This window comes from Jaculus jaculus, chromosome 1, assembly GCF_020740685.1.
Source record: "Jaculus jaculus isolate mJacJac1 chromosome 1, mJacJac1.mat.Y.cur, whole genome shotgun sequence".
Taxonomy (NCBI): Eukaryota; Metazoa; Chordata; class Mammalia; order Rodentia; family Dipodidae; genus Jaculus; species Jaculus jaculus.
In genome coordinates, this window is record NC_059102.1 from 220,773,012 (window position 1) to 220,794,202 (window position 21,191).

The 21,191-nt window shown below is 42.1% G+C and overlaps 1 protein-coding gene and 1 pseudogene across 2 annotated transcripts in view; one reads left to right on the top strand and one right to left on the bottom strand.

Moving 5' to 3' along the window:
* Positions 1-2,296: 2,296 nt before the first annotated feature.
* Calr3 (calreticulin 3) overlaps positions 2,297-21,191 on the bottom strand; it is a 74,473-nt gene continuing 55,578 nt past the window's right edge. For both annotated transcript variants that reach the window (XM_045159063.1, XM_045159056.1), the window contains 2 exons: positions 18,859-18,951; positions 2,297-2,981 (listed from right to left, as the gene is read on the bottom strand). In XM_045159063.1, the coding sequence (XP_045014998.1) occupies positions 2,841-2,981; positions 18,859-18,951 (234 nt within the window). In that variant the 3' untranslated portion in view covers positions 2,297-2,840. The remainder of the gene's footprint in view (positions 2,982-18,858; positions 18,952-21,191) is intronic.
* Positions 16,103-17,339, top strand: LOC105944604 (annotated as a pseudogene).

The following is a 21,191-nucleotide window of genomic DNA, read 5'->3' on the forward strand; positions in this document are numbered from 1 at the left end:
GCTGGGCACTGGCTGTGGGGAGGGGAGGCTGCCGATGCTGCTCTAGTTCTCTTGCTGGTGCACGTGTTCTTCTACCTCGTGATCTGCTCCTCCGTTGTTCACTGCTGTTCTCCCTGCAGGTTTCTTGAGTTTGCGGAGAGCTCCAGTGAGTGGAAAATCCGCTCACCTGGCTTTTCCTGTCACTCGAGCCTGGCGGCTGCGGTCCCACAAATCTGGCACCACTGCTGTGGTCCCATGGACCTGCTGGAGTCACTTCTACCGGCCTGTGCGGGCTCTGGATGCTCTGGATCTCTCCTACTTCTCCACTGCCGTTTCAATTTCCAATACACCTCACTTTTTAGTAAAACTGTGTATTTTGCTGGGTTCCCCTCCCCCCAGGCTGCTTTGGCATGGTACCTACACCGCCATCTTTACAGGAAGTCCCCTTTTTTAAATTTATTTTTTATTTTTATTTATTTATTTGAGAGCAACAGAGTGAGAAAGAGGCAGATAGAGAGAATGGGCACACCAGGGCTTCCAGCCACTGCAAATGAGCTACAGACCCATGCACCCCTTGTGCATCTGGCTAATGTGGGTCCTGGGGAATCGAGCCTCGAACTGGGGTCTTTAGACTTCACAGGCAAGCTCCTAACCACTAAGCCATCTCTCCAGCCCTTTTTTTTTTTTTTTAAGAACAGGGCTGGAGAGATGACTTAGCAGTTAAGGCATTTGTCTGCAAAACCAAAGGATCCTGGCTTGACTCTCCAGGACCCACATAAGCCAGATGCACAAGGGGGTGCATGCATCTGGAGTTCATTTGCAATGGCTGGAGGCCCTGGTGTACCCAATCTCTCTCCCTCTCTCTCTCTCTCTCACTCAAATAAATAAATAAAAATAAAAAATATTTTAAAAAACCATATAGTGGGGCTGGAGAGATGGCTTGGCGGTTAAGCGCTTGCCTGTGAAGCCTAAGGACCCCGGTTCGAGGATTGGTTCCCCAGGTCCCACGTTAGCCAGATGCACAAGGGGGCGCACGCGTCTGGAGTTCATTTGCAGAGGCTGGAAGCCCTGGTGCGCCCATTCTCTCTCTCTCCCTCTATCTGTCTTTCTCTCTGTGTCTGTCGCTCTCAAATAAATAAATAAATAAATAAATAAATAAATAAAACAGTGGATTTCAGGTCACCTTGGACTAGAGCAAGATGCTACATTGAAATTAAACAAACAGAAAAAAGACAGCCAGGCATGATGGTATACACCTTTAATCCCAGCACTTGGGAGGCAGAGGTAGGAGGATCGCCATGAGTTCAAGGCCACCCTGAGACTACATAGTGAATTCCAAATCAGCCTGGACTAGAGTGAGACTCTACCTTGAAAAACCAAAAAATTAAAAATTAAAAAAAAATAAAAACCCAAACAAACAAAAGAACAAATTTAGCCAAGTATGTCATACCTGTCTTCCCACTACTTGGAGATGGAGGCAGGAGAATGAGGAGTTCAAGTTCATCCTTGGGTACATAGCAAGTTCAAGGCCACCCTGGACTATATAAGACCCTATTTTATAAAATAATAAGTCTGGGGCTGGAGAGATGGCTTAGTGGTTAAGCGCTTGCCTATGAAGCCTAGGGACACTGGTTCGAGGCTCAATTCCCCAGGACTCACATTAGCCAGATGCAGAAGGGGGCACATGTGTCTGGAGTTAATTTTCAGTGGCTGGAGGCCCTGGTGCACCCATTCTCTCTCTCTCTCTGCCTGTTTCTCTGTCTGTCACTATCAAAGAAATAAATAAAAATAAACAAAAAATTTAAAAAATAAGGAAAATAATAAGGCTGGAAAGATGGCTTAGCAGTTAAAGGTGTTTGCCCACAAACCCAAAGGACTCAAGTTCAATTTCCCAGGACCCACATAAACCAGATGCACAAGGTGAAGAATGTGTCTGGAGTTCATTTGCAAGAGCTGAAGGCCCCGGAGCACACATTTTCTCTCTCTCCATCTCCCTCTCTCTCTCAAGTAAATTTATTAATTAATAATAAATTAAAAATATAATAAGTGGGCTGGAGAGATGGCTTAGTGGTTAAGCGCTTGCCTGTGAAGCCTAAGAACCCCTGTTCAAAGCTCAATTCCCCAGGACCCACGTTAGTCAGATGCACAGGGGGGCACACGTGTCTGAAGTTCGTTTGCAGTGGCTGGAAGCCCTGGCGCGCCCATTCTCTCTCTCTCTCTCTCTGCCTCTTTCTCTCTCTGCCTGTTGCTCTCAAATAAATAAATAAAATAAACAAAAAAAAAAAAACAAAAAAAAAAGCACCACTCTATCTTAAAATGTGTTTTATCAACCTTTATTTTTTTTCTTGAAAATATTTAAGAGGTTTAGTCACTAGTCTTTTCTGGCAGTCACTAGTCTTTTCTGGCCTTCTGGCTTCTAGTGTTCAGATCTGTGTAGGGAAACTTGATACACAGGCATCACAGCAGTCATTGAAGCTGGGCAGGGTATGAGGGACCCCAACCTAGAAGCATGTGAGCAATTTCTTTTCTCTTCTTGTGTGCGTGTGTGTGTGTGTGTGTTTGTGTGTGTGTAGTGTGTGCACATGTGTGAGAGTGCTTGTGAACATCCAATCTCTGTTTCTTCAGTGCTGGAATCACATACCTTTATGTGGGTCTTAGGAATCTGAACTTAGGTCATTATACTTTCATAGCAAGCACTTTATCCACTGAGCTTCCCCCAGTTTTTGTATTTTATTGTTGCATGCAAACAATTCCTCAGAAACTAGACAAATTAACATGTAGACTTAGACCTGTGAGATTTCAAATGTGTATTGAAGTACAATCAAGGTCTTACCAGTCATCTTTATCTAGACTGAAGACAACTAAAGCTCATATCGCTTGTGAAATCTGCTGAAATGGTTTCTACGCCCATGAAACTTTCCTACCAGCTCATTCTCATCTTCCTCACGGGCTTTTCTCACTTCTTCTTTGGCTTGGATGGCATCCATCTCCCTCTCTGGACCCTGGAGAAAGAAATGAAAAACAAAGTCCCCCACCCAGTGAGCATAGGTTGTGCTTACTAAAAGCCAAATGCATGTCACTATTCACTTTGTCCCTGCTTTCTTGAAGTCTCCATCCCAACCTGGGGTAGGCTGACTAATAGCCCCTAACAGAGTCCTAATTCCTAAAGTCAGAGGTGTGGCTCAGTGTTAACTTGATTTCCCCAGCACTTAGTGTGCATGTGCTCCTGATTCCATCCTCAGTGGTTGTCCAGCAAGCATGGGGTTCCCGATTGTATTTCCTAGCATAGTGAGCGTGCATGAGGGCTGGAGTCCATCCCTAGGACCTACTGGCCATGCACATGGTTTCAAAGGGTTCCATCCATGCCCAGCCGATCTTGCTGTGGTTGGGCCCATGGTGAGGCACATTATCACAACAGGGAGTAGGTGGCCAAGGAAGCGGCTGGCCTCATAGCAGCCAGGGAATTTATGAGAGAGACAGGAAGAGGCAGAGTCCCCACATTCTCTTTAAGAACCCACCTCCAGGTACCTGATGACCTTACACTAAGCCCCACTTTCCAAAAGTTCCAAGTATAGTAGCTACACAGCTTTCAATACATGCTTATTTGGGGATACTTCAGAGCCTCAAGAGCAACATGTGATTAAAGCATTTACACTCCCGGGCATGTGATCTTTAACATATAGATAGAGGGCCAAGGAGATAGCTCAGTAGTTGAAGGAGCTTGCTTACAAGGTGTGCCAGTCTGAATTTCACTCTCCAATACCCACATAAAGCCAGATATATAAAGTGAAGCATGTATCTGGAGTTTGCAGTAGCAAGAGGCCCTGGCACATCCATTGTCTCCCTTTCTTTCTCTCTTAAGTAAATCCATGGGCTAGAGAAGGCTTAGCAGTTAAGGCACTTGCCTACGAAGCCTAAGGATCCAAGGTCATTTCCCCAGTACCCAAGTAAGCCAGATGCATAAGGTGGAGCATGCATCTGGAGTTCATTTACAGTGGCTAGAGGCCCTGGACATCCATATTCATTCCCTCTATCCACCCCCAACCCCCACTTCTTTCTCTTTCTCTCAAATAAATAAATAAAACATTTTAAAAAGAATTTAAGCTGGGCATGGTGGCACATGCCTTTAATCCTAGCACTTGGAAGAGATAGGATTCCTGCAACAGCCCCCGCCCCAGGTGAGTTCTAAGCCACCCTGAGACTATATAGTGAATTCCAGGTCAGCCTCGGCTAGAGTGAAATCCTACCTTGAAAAAAACAAAGAAATATATATATATATATGAAGCTGAATATGGTGGAGCATGCCTTTAATGTCAGCACTGGGGTAGTAGAGGTAGGAGGATCACTGTGAGTTCAAGGCAAACCTGAGACCACATAGTGAATTCCAAGTCAGCCTGAGCTAGAGTGAAACACTACTATACACACACACACACACACACACACAAAACAACAACAAAAAAAAAGAAGAAGGAAAGAAATAAGGAGAAGACTTCTGGTTAAGATAGTAGTTTAGGAGCCATGCCAAAGCAGCCTAGAGGAGAAAAAGCTGGAAAAAACAAACAAACAAACAAGATACAGTCTTCTACTAAAAAGTGAGGTATATAAGAAATTATTAACTGCAGCAGGGAAGTAGGAGAGATTCACAGCATCTAGAGACCACAGAAGCAGGCAGAAGCAACTCCAATAGCAGTGGCACCAGGTCCACATGGCCACAACTACAAGGCTCAGCCTGAGGCAGGAAAAGCCAGGTGAGGGGATTTTCCACTCACACTGGCCTCCTGGCAAACTCAAGAAATGTAAAGGAGAGTTCTGGTTCAGATAGCAGTATAGGACCCACCCAAAGCAGCCTAGGGGAGAAAAAGAAAACAAACAAGCAAACAAACAACAAAAAAAACAGCAAAATACATTCTTTGACCAAAAGGTGAGGTGTTTAAGAAATTATCAACTGCAACAGAGACGTAGGAGAGATCCAGAGCGTCTAGACCACACAGACGCAGATTGAAGCAGCCGCAGTGGGAGAACCAGGTCCGCGTGGCCACAACTATAAGGCTCCACCTGAGCCATCGGAAGAGCCAAGTGAGGGGATTCTCCACTCTGGAGCTCCTTGCAAATTTAAGAAAGGTAAAGGGAGGATGGCAGGGACCAACAGAGGAGCAGCTCATGAGGAAGAGGACTTTGAGGACCAGCGGGAGAACTTCAGCCACAATCCATAACCTCCCCACCCCCACTGCCAGCACAAGTGCCAGCAAGCACCAGAGACCTGGGGAAGGGAGCTCACCTACACAACACTTGGCGCAGGAGGTCAGAGCAGTGATCCGGTGACCCAGCCAGCCTACCTGAGGCCATTGCGCAACAAACAGGGACCCAAGCAGAAGTGCAGCATAATTGAGACCAAAACCATCCCCAAAGTTAACTGGGATTTCACCAGGTCAGTACCCGCAAAATAAGCCTAGTAGATAGGCTTGAATCGGAAGTGCTAATTGTACCTTCCATGTCAGGATAAATTATATATTAAATCTGATGAATAGTCAGATTTGCCATTCTTAAATAAGCTATATTTTGGGCTTGTCATTTGTTGCTTCCTGATTTACAGCGCCTTTGTTTCCTCTTCTGTTGTTCATTAGGGAAGGGTCTCACTTGGTCATGAACTGACTTTGGAACCCTCAACAGACCAGAAATCTTAGCCTCCCAGTTGACAGGATTAAGGGTGTGGGCATCACACACCCTAATGACTTTGACTTTGTTAGAGGATCTGGTTGTCATAATACCTACTCTTGCATAAATACTGTGCTATTTCTCATTAATTTTTTTTTAGGAACCATGCCAAAGCAGCCTAGGGGATGTGTACATTGTTTAAATTTTAGAATCTATTTTAGAATGTGTTTTGTTCCAATCAGTCTACTTGAATAATCTCATAGCAGGCAAACCTAACACCTAGGGTCACTTTTATAGTGACTCTCAGTGTCTTGGGGGCCACACCTAGCACCTTAAGCTCCTACCCTGAAGATATATAACATCAGTTTGATACATCTAATAATACTGGAAATAATTAGAAAATGCAAGCATTAAATTAATCCAAGATGAAAAATATGTACATTATAACACAAGAAACACAAAAATGAAGACAATATAAACCACCAAAAAGTATTAATGGATCAGAAATGACCTCCAGAGAGATTGATTTAAAGGAAATGCCTGAGAAAGGTTTCAAAAGAATGATTATAAATATGTTCAAAGAAATCAAAAAGGAAATCAAAAGAATCAAAGATGACACAGGAAACAAATTTAATGACATAAGGAGGTCAAAACAAGACATGAATAAGAAAATAAATAAAGAAAAACCAGTCAGAGATACTAGCAATGAAGAAAACAGTCAGTGAAATTAAAACCTCTGTAGAAAATCTCACCAGTAGAATGGATGAAGGAGAGTTCAGAATATCTAAACTAGAAGACATATAATATAGTACAACAAAGAGAAAGCCAAACTAATAAGAAGTATCAATGGGAATTGCAAGATATTCAAGACACTAAGTAAAGATCAAACATAAGAATTCAGGGTATAGTACAAGGAGAAGAATTTCAATCCAAAGGCATAGTAGGTATTTTCAACAAAATCATAGGAAGAAACTTCCCCCAAATTGGGAAAGAGATGCCAGTGTAGACACAGGAAGCCTTTAGAACCCCAAACAGCCAAAACCGGGAAACAACCTCCCCTCGCCATATTATAATTAAACTACCAAACATACAGACCAAAGAAAATATATTGAAAGCAGTTAGAGAGAAAAATTAGGTCACATACAAAGGCAAGCCCATAAGAGTCATAGCAGATTACTCAACACATAACTTTAAAAGCCAGAAGGGCTTGGAATGATGTATTCCAAGTTCTGAAAGATAACTGTCAACCAAGGTTACTTTATCCTGCAAAGCTATCCATTCAAATAGAAGGAGAAATAAGGACATTCCACAACAAAAGCAGACTAAAGGAATATTTGAAGACAAAACTAGCTCTACAGAAAATACTTGAAAGGATCCTCCATGCTGAAAAGAAAGGAAAGCACATATATAAGGAACATGGAAAAAGACAAACCACACTCAAATGCTAGTTAATACAAGAGAGCAAAGGTAAAACCAGAAGAACTAGAAAACAAGAAAAATGGTAAATATATAAATACACATCTTTTAATAACTCAATATCAACGGCCTCAATGCCCCAACCAAAAGACACAGGTTTGCAGACTGGGTTAAAAAGCAGGATCTTTCAATCTGTTGCCTCCAAAAAACTCACCTTTCTACAAAGGATGGACACTATCTTAAGGTGAAAGGTTGGAAAACTGTGTTTCAAGCAAATGGGCTTAGAAAACAAGCGGGGGTCATTATCCTAATATCTGTAAGATAGACTTCAGCCCAACATTAGTTAGGTAAGATAAAGGTCACTTTATATTGATTAAGGGCGCACTCCAAAAGGAGGACATTACAATCCTAAATATATATACACCTAACAAGGGGGCTCCCAACTTCATCAAACAAATGCTATTAAAACTATGGTCAGGGGCTGGAGAGTTGGCTTAGTGGTTAAGCGCTTGCCTGTGAAGCCTAAGGACCCCAGTTTGAGGCTAGATTCCCCAGGACCCACGTTAGCCAGATGCACAAGGGGGCGCACACGTCTGGAGTTTGTTTGCAGTGGCTGGAAGCCCTGGCGTGCCCATTCTCTCTCTTCCTCTCTGCCTCTCTCTCTGTTGCTCTCAAATGAATAAATAAAAATAAACAAAAAATTAAAAAAAAAAAACAACTATGGTCAGGGCTGGAGAGATGGCTTAGCGGTTAAGCGCTTGCCTGTGAAGCCTAAGGACCCCGGTTCAAGGCTCGGTTCCCCAGGTCCCATGTTAGCCAGATGCACAAGGGGGCGCACACGTCTGGAGTTAGTTAGCAGAGGCTGGAAGCCCTGGCGCGCCCATTCTCTCTCTCTCCCTCTATCTGTCTTTCTCTCTGTGTCTGTCGCTCTCAAATAAATAAAAAATTTAAAAAAAAACAACAAACTAAGGTCATAGATAAAACCAAACACAGTTATAATGGGTGACTTCAACACCCCACTCCTCATCAATTGACTGGTCAACCCAGCAAATAAACAGAGATACATCTAAGTGAAATAAGGTCATAGAACAAATAGACCTAACAGATATAATATTGAATGCACATTCTTTTCAACAACACATGAATATTCTCTAAAATAGACCATATATTAGGACACAAAGCAAATCTTAACAAATATAGAAAAACTGAAATAATTCCTTGCACTCTATCTGATCACAATGGGATCAAAGTACAAATAAAAACAATATGCTACTAAATGATGGATGGTACAATGAAGAAATCAAGAAGGAATATTGGCAAACAGAATAAAATATCAAAAAGATCATTCACCCCGACAAGTAGGCTTTATCCCAGAGATGGAATAACATATACAAATCAGTAAATGTAATACATTATATAAATGGACTGAAGGACAAAAATCACATGATTATTTCATTAGATGCAAAAAAAGCATCCCTAGTCATCAGGGAAATGTAGATTAAAACTATGTTGATATGCCATCTCACTCCTGTCAGATTGGCTACCATCATGGAAACAACCATAAATGCTGGTGAGGATGCAGAAAAAGACAAACCCTTCTACACTCTTGGTGGGAATGCAATCTGGTCCAGCCATCATAGAAATCAGGGTGGAGATTCTTGAGACAGATAAAAATAGATCTACCATATGGCCCAGCTATACCACTCCTAGGCATATATTCTAAGGACTTGTCTCACTACCTTAGAGATACTTGCTCAACCAGGTTTATTGCTGCTCTATTCTCAATAGCTAGGAAATGGAACCAGCCTAGATGTCCCTCAGCTGATAAGTGGATAATGAAGATGTGACGGAGTTCTACTCAGCAGTAAAGAAAAATGAAGTTATGAAATTTGCAGGAAAATAGATGGATGTGGAAAGGATTATACTAAGGCAGGTAACCAAGGCCCAGGAAGCCAAACATCACATGTTCTCTCTCATATATGGATCATAGCTACAAATGATTGGACTTCTATTGGAATAGGAATAAAACTCAGTAGCAGAAGCCAATAAGCTAGAAAGGAGATATAAAGGGAATAGAAAGGGAGGGAGAGAGGACTTAATAGGATGGTATTGTACATATGTAATTAGAAGAACAGATTAATGGGGGTGAAAAGGCCTAAGTGAGGTCAAGGGAAGAGATTGAGTAAGGAAAAGGTGAAGGGAGGGCTAATCAAAATCTAAGATGATATAAATAAATCATATGGAATCCTACTTTTTTGGACAATGGAACACTCAGGAGCCATAGATTGTTACTAGAAAATTTTCAGTGTCAGGGATGGGATGCATTCCAGTGAGTTATTGGCAAGGGTGGTCCCTGATGCCCCGAAAACATTACAGGCCACTGCCCAGGCCCTCGGTTTCCCACCAGGAATAGATGGTAAGACCCTATGGCTGAAGATCCCACATACTTGGGCTGCAAAGCTCTTGAGAGGTGGTCTGAATCCTTCTATCCTACTGGGCTGGATAGCTGCCAACCTCCATCTCCCCAGCAGGAGCATACCTGCCACACCAGTGTCTGGATACAGAAAGCTGTGTGTGGTGTGTATGGGCTGAGGACTGGGGGTGTCATATGCCTGGTGCCATTTCCCTTTCTCTGTTTTCTTCTCAGTACTTAAAATTCAGTTATATTAGTAAAGAATTCATTTTAATGTAAAAATGAAATAAGTCTATGGGGATAAAGTAGTAATTGCTTTTTAGGATGAGTGCTGACTGCCAAAGGGAGTATGGAGGCTTGAATGGCACAGGCAAGCTGCTATATTTTGAGCGAGTGGGATGTTCAATAGTAAGAATTCATCAAGTCTCCTAATGGGTTAGACTTCAGGATGAAATTTAGAAAAGTAAATGAAAGATTAAGGACTGGATTGATAGTTTAGCACTTAAGGCACTTGCCTATAAATCCCAAGGACCCAGGTTCAATTTCCTAGTACCCACATAAAGCCAGATACACAAGGTAGCACATGTGTCTGGAGTTTGTTTGCAAGGCTAGAAACCATGGCATGCCCATTCTCTCTCTTTCTTGCTCTCTCAATTAAATAAATAAATAAGATATGAAAAAGAAAGATCAAAGTTATTTGAAGCCAGGCATCATGGTGAATGCCCTTAATCCCAGTACCTGGGAGGCAGAGGTAGGAGGATTACCATGAGTTAAAGGCCCCCCTGACACTACAAAGTGACTTTAGGTCAGCCTGGCCTAGAGCAAAACCCTACCTCAAAAAACCAAAAAAGAGCCGGGTGTAGTGGCGCATGCCTTTAAACCCAGCACTAGGGAGGCAGAGGTAGGAGGATCACCATGAGTTTGAGGCCACCCTGAGACTACATAGTTAATTCCAGGTCAGCTTGGACCAGAGTGAGCCTCTACCTCTAAAAACGAAAAAAAAAAAAAAAAAAAAAGAGTGAGAGAGAGAGAGAGAAAAAAAAGTTAACTTTAATGTTAACTTTAACTAGGTATAGTGGTGCATACCTATAATCCCAGCACTCAAGGGATAGAATTGGAGGATTAGGAGTTCATGGGCAGACTCAGCAACATAGAGAATTTGCAGCCAGCCTGGGCTATAGAAAACCCGGAAGGAAGGAAGGAAGGAAGGAAGGAGGGAGGGAGGGAGGGAGGGAGGGAGGGAGGGAGGGAGGGAGGCAGGCAGGCAGGCAGCCAGGCAGCCAGGCTGTCTGGCTGGAGAGATGACTCAGCAGTAAGGGTGCTTGCCTGAGAAGCCTATGGACCCAGGTTTGATCCCCCAGTACCTACCTAGTACCCACATAAAGCTAGATGCACAAGGTGGCACATGTTTCTGGAGTTCATTTGCAGTGGCTGGAGACCCTGACATGCCCATTCTCTATCTGCCTCTTTCTTTCCCTCTCTCTCTCAAAATAAATAATATTGAAAGGGAGGAAGTAATAAAGAAAAGGGAAAGAAGAGAAAAGGAATAAAAGTAGCCTTCCTATAACTAACAACAAACATGCCAAGGATGAAATTAGGGAAATGTTCCCATTCACAGTTATCTCCAAATATAATGTGTGTGTGTGTGTGTGTGTGTGTGTGTGTGCGCGCGCGCGCGCGCGCGCCTGGAGAGATGGCTTAGTGGTTAAGCTGTTTGTCTACAAAGCCAAAGGACCAGGTTAGATTCCCCAGGACCCACGTTAGCGAGATGCACAATGTGGCGCATGTGTGGGGCATTCATTTACAGTAGGAAGAGGCCCTGCTGTGCCCATTCTCTCTCTCTCTCTCTCTGTCTTTCTGTCTGTCTGTCTGTCTCTTTCCCTCTCTTACTCTCTCAAATAAATACATAAGTAAAACTTAAATAAAATAAAGTACACTGGAAGAAACCACTTAACCAAAAAAGTGAAGAAAGAGAGAAATTACAGAATACACTAGGAAATGAAAGACATCCCATGTTTTTGGACTGGAAGAATTAATATTGTGAAAATGTCAATCTTACCTAAAGCATTCTACACATATAGTATAATCCCCATCAAAATTCCAATGGTGAAGCCAGGCATGGTGGCACACGCCTCTAATCCCAGCACTTGGAAAGCCAAGGTAGGAGGATTGCTGTGAGTTCAAGGCCACCCCAAGAACACATAGTGATTTCTAGGTTAGCCTTGGCTAGAGTGAAACCTACCTTGAAAAACAAAAACAAAATAAAAAACCCAATGGCATTCTTCACTGAAATAGAAAAAAAAAAAATCCAAAATCAATTTGGAAGCACCAAAAAAAAAAAAAACCACCTTGAATAGCCAAAACAATTTGGAGCAACAAAAATAAGGCTGGCAGTATCACCACCTACAGAGCCACAGTAACAAAAACAGCATGGTACTGGCACAGAAATAGACACATAGATCAATGGAACAGAATAGAGGACCCATGTGGCATCTATAGCCATCTGACAGCCTCTTTTAACAAATGGGTCTGGGGAAACGATATGTATAAGGATGAAAATAGATCTTTATCTATCTCTATGCACAAAAATTAAGTCCCAATGGATCAAAGACCTTATTATAAGACCTGAAACTATGAAATTGCTGAAAAGAAAAGGTAGCAGAAACACTTCAACATATTGGCATAAGCAACAATTTTCTGTAAAACCATTAATCAACCATTGAGACCTTGTGTAATTACAAAACTTTTGTACAGCAAAAGACACTGTAAACAGAGCAAACAGACAACCTACAGAATGGGAGAAAATCAGCTACATATCTGACAGAGGATTAATATCCAGGATATACAAATAACTCAAAAAAATTAAATCAAATAACCCAATTAAAAAATGGGCTATAATGAGGCCCTTTGTTTCCCACCAGGAATAGATTGTAAGACCCTACTGTTGAATACTTGGGCTGCAAGGCCACTAAGAAATCCTGCTGGAACTGAGCTGATAACCTCCTCCATGTAGACCAGCTGACAGAAAGCTGGAAGAAGCCATTCTGCATGCAGTTCAATGGGAGAAAGAGAAAACACCAGTGAAGATACTCAACAGTGGACACTGCAAGCCTTATATTTGGTCAGCTAGGCCAAATGAGCCAATGGGTGCAATAGTGGCACATCTGTCATGGTGGAAACCAACTGCCCTCTAATTGGACTGGAGGCCTGCTCCATGGGAATGGAATACATCCCTGATACTGAAAACTTAAAACAGGGGTAGTCATGAGCCCTAGGGGTGTAACATCTGCTGCTGTCTGGCTAAATGTATATACTGTGCTTATCAAACTGCCCAGTAAGCACTTCTCTTAATGTTCATACCCTTATATTAATGATACTCTCACTTTTGGTTGAGAATCTTCTCTTTTCAGATGACAGTGACCTTGGGACAACTCAGGAGGTATCATGGTTATGGAAAGAAATGACTGCGGTGCTCAGTACTGCAATATCTCTATCACACCTTCCAAGGCTCAGGATCTAATGTGGAAGAGGTGGTGGAAAAAATGTAAGAGTCAAAGGAAGGGCAGGACTCCATACAACATGCTCCCTCCATACACAAAATGGGCTAGATATCCATGATCTCACAGTGCCTGACACTACCTGCATAAGACCATCATAAGAGGAGGAAAAGATCATGACATCAAAATTAAGAGAGACTGATTGAGATGGGGAGGGGGTATGATGGAGGATGGAGTTTCAAAGGGGAAAGTGGGAGGGAGGGCATTACCATGGGATATTTTTTACAATCATGGAAGTTGTTAATAAAAAAAAATGAAAAGAAAAAAGAAAGAAAGAAAGAAAGAAAGAAAGAAAGAAAGAAAGAAAGAAAGAAAGAAAGAAAGAAATGGGCTATGAAGCTGGCATGGTGGCACACACCTTTAATTCCAGCACTCCAGAGGTAGAGATAGGAGGATCGCTGTGAGTTTGAGGCCAGCCCAAGAATACAGAGTGAATTCCAGGTCAGCCTGGGCAAAAGAAAGACTCTATCATGAAAAATCATCATCATCATCATCATCATCAACAACAATGAACTATGGAACTAAACAGAGAATTCTCAAAATAAGAAATACAAGCCAGACATGATGGTGCATGCCTTTAATCAAAGCACTTGGAAGGCAGAGGAGGATCGCTGTGAGTGAATTCTAGGTCAGCCTAGGCTAGAGTGAGTTCCTACCTTGAAAAAACAAAACAAACAAACAAAAATAAAATAAAATAAAAAAGTTCTATATCCTTAGCCATCAGGAAAATGCAAAGTAAACTACTTTGAGATTCCATCTCACTGCAGTCAGAACGGCTACCATCATGAAAATAAATGATAAGCCGGGTGAGGTGATGCAAGCCGTTAATCCAGTACTCCAGAGGCAGAGGTAGGAGGATCACTGTGAATGAGGGGCCATCCTGAGAATACAGAGTGAATTCCAGGTCAGCTTGGGCTACAGCAAGACCTTACCTGAGAAAAGAAGACAATAAATTCTGATGAGGATGCAGAAAAAGAGTAACCTGCAATATGGTACCATCATTGTGGAATCAGTGTGGAGGTTCCTGAGACAGCTAAAAATAGATCTATCATATGACCCAGCTATAGCACTCCTAGGCATATATCCTAAGGACTCATCTCATTACCTTAGAGATACTTTCTCAACCATGTTTATTGCTGCTCTATTCATAGTATCTAGGAAATGGAACCAGCCTAGATGTCTCTCAACTAATGAATAGATAATGAAGATATCATACATTCATATGACACTCTATTCAGCAGTAAATAAAAATGAAATTATAAAATTTGCAGGGAAATGAATGGATCTGGAAAGTATAATACTAAGTGAGATAACTCAGACCCAGAACCCCAAATGCTGCATGTTCACTCTCATATGTGGAGTCTAACTAGAAATATTTAGATGTATATGAGTTGTAGGTAAAATTGGTAGCAAGGGCCAATAAGCTAGAAATGGGCTATAAGGGAAGGAGAAGAGGGTAGGACTTAAGATGAGGGTATTATATATCTCTGTAAGTACATGAACAGATCCCTGTGAGTGGAATGGCCTAAGTGAGGTTAAGGGAAAGGATTGAGTAAATGAAGGGTGAGAGGAGGGTTAATCATAATTTAAGAGAGTATGGATAAGCTGTATGGAAACCTACATTTTTAGATAATGACACACCCAAAAGATTGTTACTAGAAAAATTTCAGTGCCATGGATGGGCTATCTTCCAGTGAGTTGTTGGCCAGGGAGGTCCCTGATGCCCCCAAAACATTACAATCCATTGCCAAGGCTCTTTGGTTTCCAAAAAGAACAAGATGATAAGACCCTATTGCTGAAAACTCCACATGCTTGGGCTGCAGGTCATTGAGAAATCAAGGTGGAGCTGAGCTAAAAAACCTCTTCCCTGTGGACCAGTTGACAGAAAGCTGAAAAAAGGTACACTGCGTGCAGCCCTACAGGAGAGAGAAGTCATCAAAAGCGATAAACAGCAGTGGACACTGCAAGCCTTAAGACTGGCCAGCCAGGCCAAATGTGTCAACTGGTACAACAGTGGCATGTCTATTATGGGGGAAACCAACTGCTCTCTAATTGGGTTGGAGGCCCACTCCACAGGAGGGAATATATGCCTGGTACTGAAAGCCTAGGCATAAGCCTACGATGGGGAAGGTTGTAAGCCCTGCAGGAGTGACGCCTGCTATTTTCTGGCTAAATGCATATATTATGCTCATTAACTTTCCCTGTAAGCACTTTTCTCTTTTCTTTTTATTTATTTCCAAGCCCAGACAGCGAGAGAGAGAGAGAGAGAGAGAGAGAGAGAGAGAGAGAGAGAGAGAGAGAGAGAAGCAGAGAATGTGGCACTTCAGTGCCTCCAACCACTGCAAACTCCAGATGCATGCACCATTGTGCATCTGACTTTATGTGGGTACAGGAAAATTTAACTTGGGTTGTTAGTCCTTAAAGGCAAGTTTCTGGTATCTCTTCAACCCCCTGTAAGTGATCTTCTTAATGTTCATACCCATATATTAATGCTATTCTCACTTCTGGTTAGAGAAGCTCCCCTTTTCAGATGGCAGTGACCACTGGGAAGACTAAAAAGGCACCATGATGCTGAGAAGAAGTGACAGAGGAGTCTTCAGCAGGGAAACATCTCTACCACACCTTCCAAGACTCAGAGTCCACTGTGGAAGAGGTGGTGGAAAGAATGTAAGAGCCAAAGGAAGGGTAGGGCTTCTTACAGTGCAATCTCCCAGACACCAAATGGCCTAGATATCCATGACCTTGCAGTGTCTGGCACTACCTACACAAGACCCTCCTAATGTGAGGAAAAGATGATGACATCAAAATTAAAGAGAGACTAAATGAGAAGAGGAAAGGATATGATGGAGGGTGTATTTTTGAGGTGGAAAGTGGGAGAGAGAATTATCATGGTTTATTCTCTGTAATTATGGAAGCTGTCAATAAAAAGAAAAAAGAGGCGGCTGAGCGGCCACTGGCATTCGAGGCAGATGGCTCGGTGTGAGCGGCTCCAGGCGGCATGTGCAGCTGTTTGCACTGTGGCCGCCGAGGCCTCGGGTTCCCGGTCATGAGAGGAGAATCTGAAGCAAAGAAATCTGAGAGAAAGTATTGAAGGGCCATGCAAACCAGTTGTAACCAGCTGCACAGTTCTCCAGGATGTGCAAGTGGTAAAGCTGCCTCTGCCTCCCAGTGTCCTCTCCCATCAAGACTGGCTGGAGATAGTTCTTGTCTTTACTCTGGAGATGTTGATATTCAGATGAACTCCATGCCTTAAAGAATACCCTGGAAGTCCAGGCTCTATAAATAAAAGGTCAAGTGCCCATAGCTGTACCCATGGGTGTGCACAGAGTCGGTTCTGGAGTCACTCCTATGGTGAAGAAAGGCCACCTGATGATCTGACCCTGGAGAATGGGGAACATGCAAGAGGCTCATTCTCGGAATTTTGGCATCTCCTCAAGTGGCTGCAGAAAAGTCTTCCTTACATTTTGATTCTGGGTATCAAACTTGTTATGCAGCATATAACAGGAATTTCTCTTGGAATTGGGCTGCTAACAACTTTTATGTATGCAAACAAAAGCATTGTAAATCAGGTTTTTCTAAGAGAAAGGTCCTCAAAGATTCAGTGTGCCTGGCTACTAGTATTCTTAGCAGGATCTTCCGTTCTTTTATATTACACTTTTCATTCTCAATCACTTTACTACAGCTTAATTTTCTTAAATCCCACATTGGGTCCTTTGAGCTTCTGGGAAGTACTTTGGAGTATTGGAATTACAGACTTCATTCTGAAATTCCTCTTCATGGGTTTAAAATGCCTCATTTTATTGGTGCCTGCTTTCATCATGCCTTTTAAATTAAAGGGTTACTGGCACATGCTTTTAGAAGAATTATGTCAGTATTACCGGAGTTTTGTTCCTATACCAGTTTGGTTTCGACACCTTATAAGCTATGGAGAGTTTGGTCATGTAACTAGATGGAGTCTTGAGATGTTGTTGGCTTCATTCTACCTCATACTAAAACTATTGGACTTTTTTGGACATTTGAGAACTTTCCGACATGTTTTGCAGCTATTTTTTACCCAACCAAGTTATGGAGTAGCTGCCAGCAAGAGACAGTGTTCAGCTGTGGATGATATTTGTCCAATATGTCAAGCTGAATTTCAGAAGCCAATTCTTCTAATTTGTCAGCATATATTTTGTGATGAGTGCATCACCCTATAATTTAATGGAGAGAAAACAGTCCACTGTGTAGAACTGTGATTTCAGATCGTATAAATAAATGGAAAGATGGAGCCGCTTCATCACATCTTCAAATATATTAACTTCTATAAATTTTTAAGACCACAAAACACTAAATTTTATTTGGTATTGAAAAAGGTATCAATATTGGTCTCCAGGACTAGAAGAAAACTTTTGATTCAAATGGTTTTATAATATTTAAAGACTTATAGATTACATTTGCTGGACATGGTGGCACACACATTTAATTCCAGCACTTGAGAGGCAGAGGTAGGGGGATTGCTATGAGTTCAAGGCCAGCCTAAGTAACGACATAGTGAATACCAGGTCAACCTAGGCTAGAGCGAGACCCTACCTGAGGAAAAAATGTATATGTTCAATTTAATGAATATACAACTTTTATTCTACCTAATTATTTGACAGGTAATTGCAGTGTTAAGTTGTGTGTCTTGTTTTCTTGCTGATGGTACAAAACAGAAGTTAGGAACTAGAACTAGGCCAGGCGTGATGGCTCAACCTGTAATTTCAGCACTCAGGAGGTTGAGGTAGGAGGATGGCAATGTTCACCCTGGGCAGAGACCTTGCCTGAGAAAGAAAGAGATTGAGAAATACAGAAGGGAAAAGAAACTAGAAGTGGTGGTAGTTCTAGAGGGGTCAGGTATTTTTTTCTTAACACTTTTCAGAGTAAAGATTTTTTTTTTAATTTTTATTTATTTATTTGAGAGCGACAGACACAGAGAGAAAGACAGATAGAGGGAGAGAGAGAGAATGGGCACGCCAAGGCTTCCAGCCTCTGCAAACGAACTCCAGACGCATGCACCCCCTTGTGCATCTGGCTAACGTGGGACCTGGGGAATCGAGCCTTGAACCAGGGTCCTTAGGCTTCACAGGCAAGCGCTTAACCGCTAAGCCATCTCTCCAGCCCAAGATTTTTTATATAGCATTTTAAGACAGTATCTGAAATAATTTTCTCATCCTAAAAATGGTTATTTACAAAATTTGTATTTTTAAATGAAAATTCTAAAAGCTTTATTTTACTTGTAACAATCACATTTTATAAGTGAAGATTTACTGAGGATGATATATTTTAATACTGTATTTGCTGTATGATGATTAGTAATCAGTGAGAATAAATAATTTAAATTTAAAAAGAAAAGAAAAGAAAAAAGAGGGCTAGAGAAATGGCTTAACAGTTAAGGTGCTTGCCTGCAAACTCAAAGGACCCAGGTACAATTCTCTAGTACCCACATAAGCCAGATGCACAAGGTAGCACATGTGTCTGGAGTTCATTTGCAGCGGCTGAAGGTCCTGACACGCCCTTCACTCTCTCTCTTTCTCCTTCCCTCCCTCTCTCTCTCTATCTCTCTATCTGTTTCTTTCCTTCTCTCCTAAATAAAATTTAAACACTTTAAAAAAGAAAAGAAGCTGGGTGTGGTGGTGGTTGTGGTGGCCTTTAATCCCAGCACTTGGGAGGCACAGGTGGGAGGATCGCCATGAGTTCAAGTAACCCTAACCATGAGATTATATAGTAAATTCAAGGTCAGCCTGAGCTAGAGTGAGGCCCACCTGGGAGTGGGGGAAAGAAGAAAGAAAAGAGTAAGTTAATGAGGCTGTCTGTACATACCTTAGTTTCACCCCAGGTAGCCTTGCCAAACTTTTCAGCATATTCTTCATTGTCTGTAATCAGGAAATTATCAAAGATAGTTCCAGATCGCACCTGTGGATAAAAATAGGTCTTCAGGGCTGGAGAGATGGCTTAGCAGTTAAGGTGTTTGCCTGCAAAGCAAAAGGATCCTGGTTTGATTCTCCAAGACCCACATAAGCCAGATGCACAAGAGGGCTAATGCCTCTGGAGTTTGTTTGCAGTGGCTAGAGGCCCCGGTGCGTCATTCTCTTACTCTCTCTTTCTCTCTGCCTCTTTCTATCAAATAAGTAAATAAAATTAAATTAAAATAAAAAAATAAATCTTCATGGGACTCAAGAAATGGCTCAGTGTTCAAAGGCACTTGCTAGCAAATCCTGATGGCCCAGGTCCAATTCCCAGTACTCACAAAAAGCCAGATGGTGAAAATAGCACATGTATCTGGAGTTTATTTGCAATGGCACAAGGCCCTGGTGCACTCATACTTTCTCTCTCTCTCTCTCTTTTCTCTCTCAAATAAAGAAATAAAATCTTCTGGGGGCCTCATGGCTGTGTGGCTAAAAGCACTGGTTTCACAAAGCATGACAGTCAATTCCCCAGTATGAAGTGGTGCATACATCTGGAGTTTGCAGTAACAGGAGGCACTCAGTAAATAAAAAAAAATCTTTAAAAGTTCTCAAAAAACAGGTGTGGTGGCTCATAGTTTTAATCTAACTCTCAGAAGACATAGGTAGGATGATTACCATGAGTTTGAGGCCAACCTGAGAGCACATAGAAATGAAATATATTTTTAAAATAGACCTTCAGAGCCAGGCGTGGTGGCACATGCCTTTAATCTCAGCACTGAGGAGGAAGAGGCAAGAAAATCACCATGATTTCAAGGCTATCCTGAAACTACATAGTGAATTCCAGATCAGCCTCAGCTAAAGTAAGACCCTACCTCAGAAAAAGAAATCAATAAATAAAATAAAATAGCCCTTCAGGGCTGGAGAGATGGTTTAGCATTTAAGGCCTGTGAAGCCTAAGGACCCAGGTTCAATTCCTTAGTACCCACATAAGCCAAATGCACAAGGTGGCACATGCATCTAAAGTTCATTTGAAGTGGCTAGATACCCTGGCACACCCATTATCTCTTTCTCAAATAAGTAAGTAAATAAATTAATTAAACTAAAATATTAAAAAAGAAACCTTGGCACACATGCACATACAAATAAGTGAAAATAAGGTTAATTAAGGAGTTATATTAAAGTTCACATTATTGGGCTGGAGAGATGGCTTAGCGGTTAAGCGCTCGCCTGTGAAGCCTATGGACCCCGGTTCGAGGCTCGGTTCCCCAGGTCCCACGTTAGCCAGATGCACAAGGGGGCGCACGCATCTGGAGTTCGTTTGCAGTGGCTGGAAGCCCTGGCACACCCATTCTCTCTCTCTCCCTCTATCTGTCTTTCTCTCTGTGTCTGTTGCTCTCAAATAAATAAATAAAAATTGAACAAAAAATAAAGTTCACATTATTAAAATAGCCAGGGACTGGAGAGATTGCTCAATTGGTAAAGTGATTGTCATATACACATGAGGACCTGAGTTTGGATCCCTAGCACCACATAAAATCCAGTCACAATGGTGTATCCTGTAATTCCAGTGCTGTGGAGGCAAGGACGGGAGAACCCTTGTGGCCTACAAGCTAGCTAGTTGCTGCAGTCAGGTTTGCATTGCTGGCAGAAATCACCCAACCAAGAGCAGCTTGTCGGGGGAGAGGGGAAGGGTTTATTTTGGATTACAGACACAAGAGGAAGTTCCATGATGGCAGGGGGAAAATGATGGCATGAGCAAAGGGTGTACATCACCTCCTCGCCAACATCAGGTGGACAATAGGAACAGGAGAGTATGTCAACCACTGGTAGGGGGAAATTGGCTATAATACCCATAAGACCACTTCTAACAATATACTGCCTCCAGGAGGCATTAATTCCCAAATCTCCATCAGCTGGAAACCTAGCATTCAGAACACCTAAGTTTATGGGGGACACCTGAATCAAACCACCACATTCCACCTCTGGCCCCCATAAACTGATAACCATCTATGATGTAAAATGCAATGTGTTCAGTTCAACTTTAATAGTCTCCATTGTTTTATCAATACCAATGGTGTTCAAACATCCCTATAGTCCAAGGTCTTTTAACTGAGCCATAATACCAAAAAATCCCCCCCAAAACTATAATGGCACAGAATAAACACTCATACTGCAAAGGATGGCACTGAACTTAGCAAAGAAATATTCAACCAATACAAGATTTAAACAGGGAAAACATCAAACTCT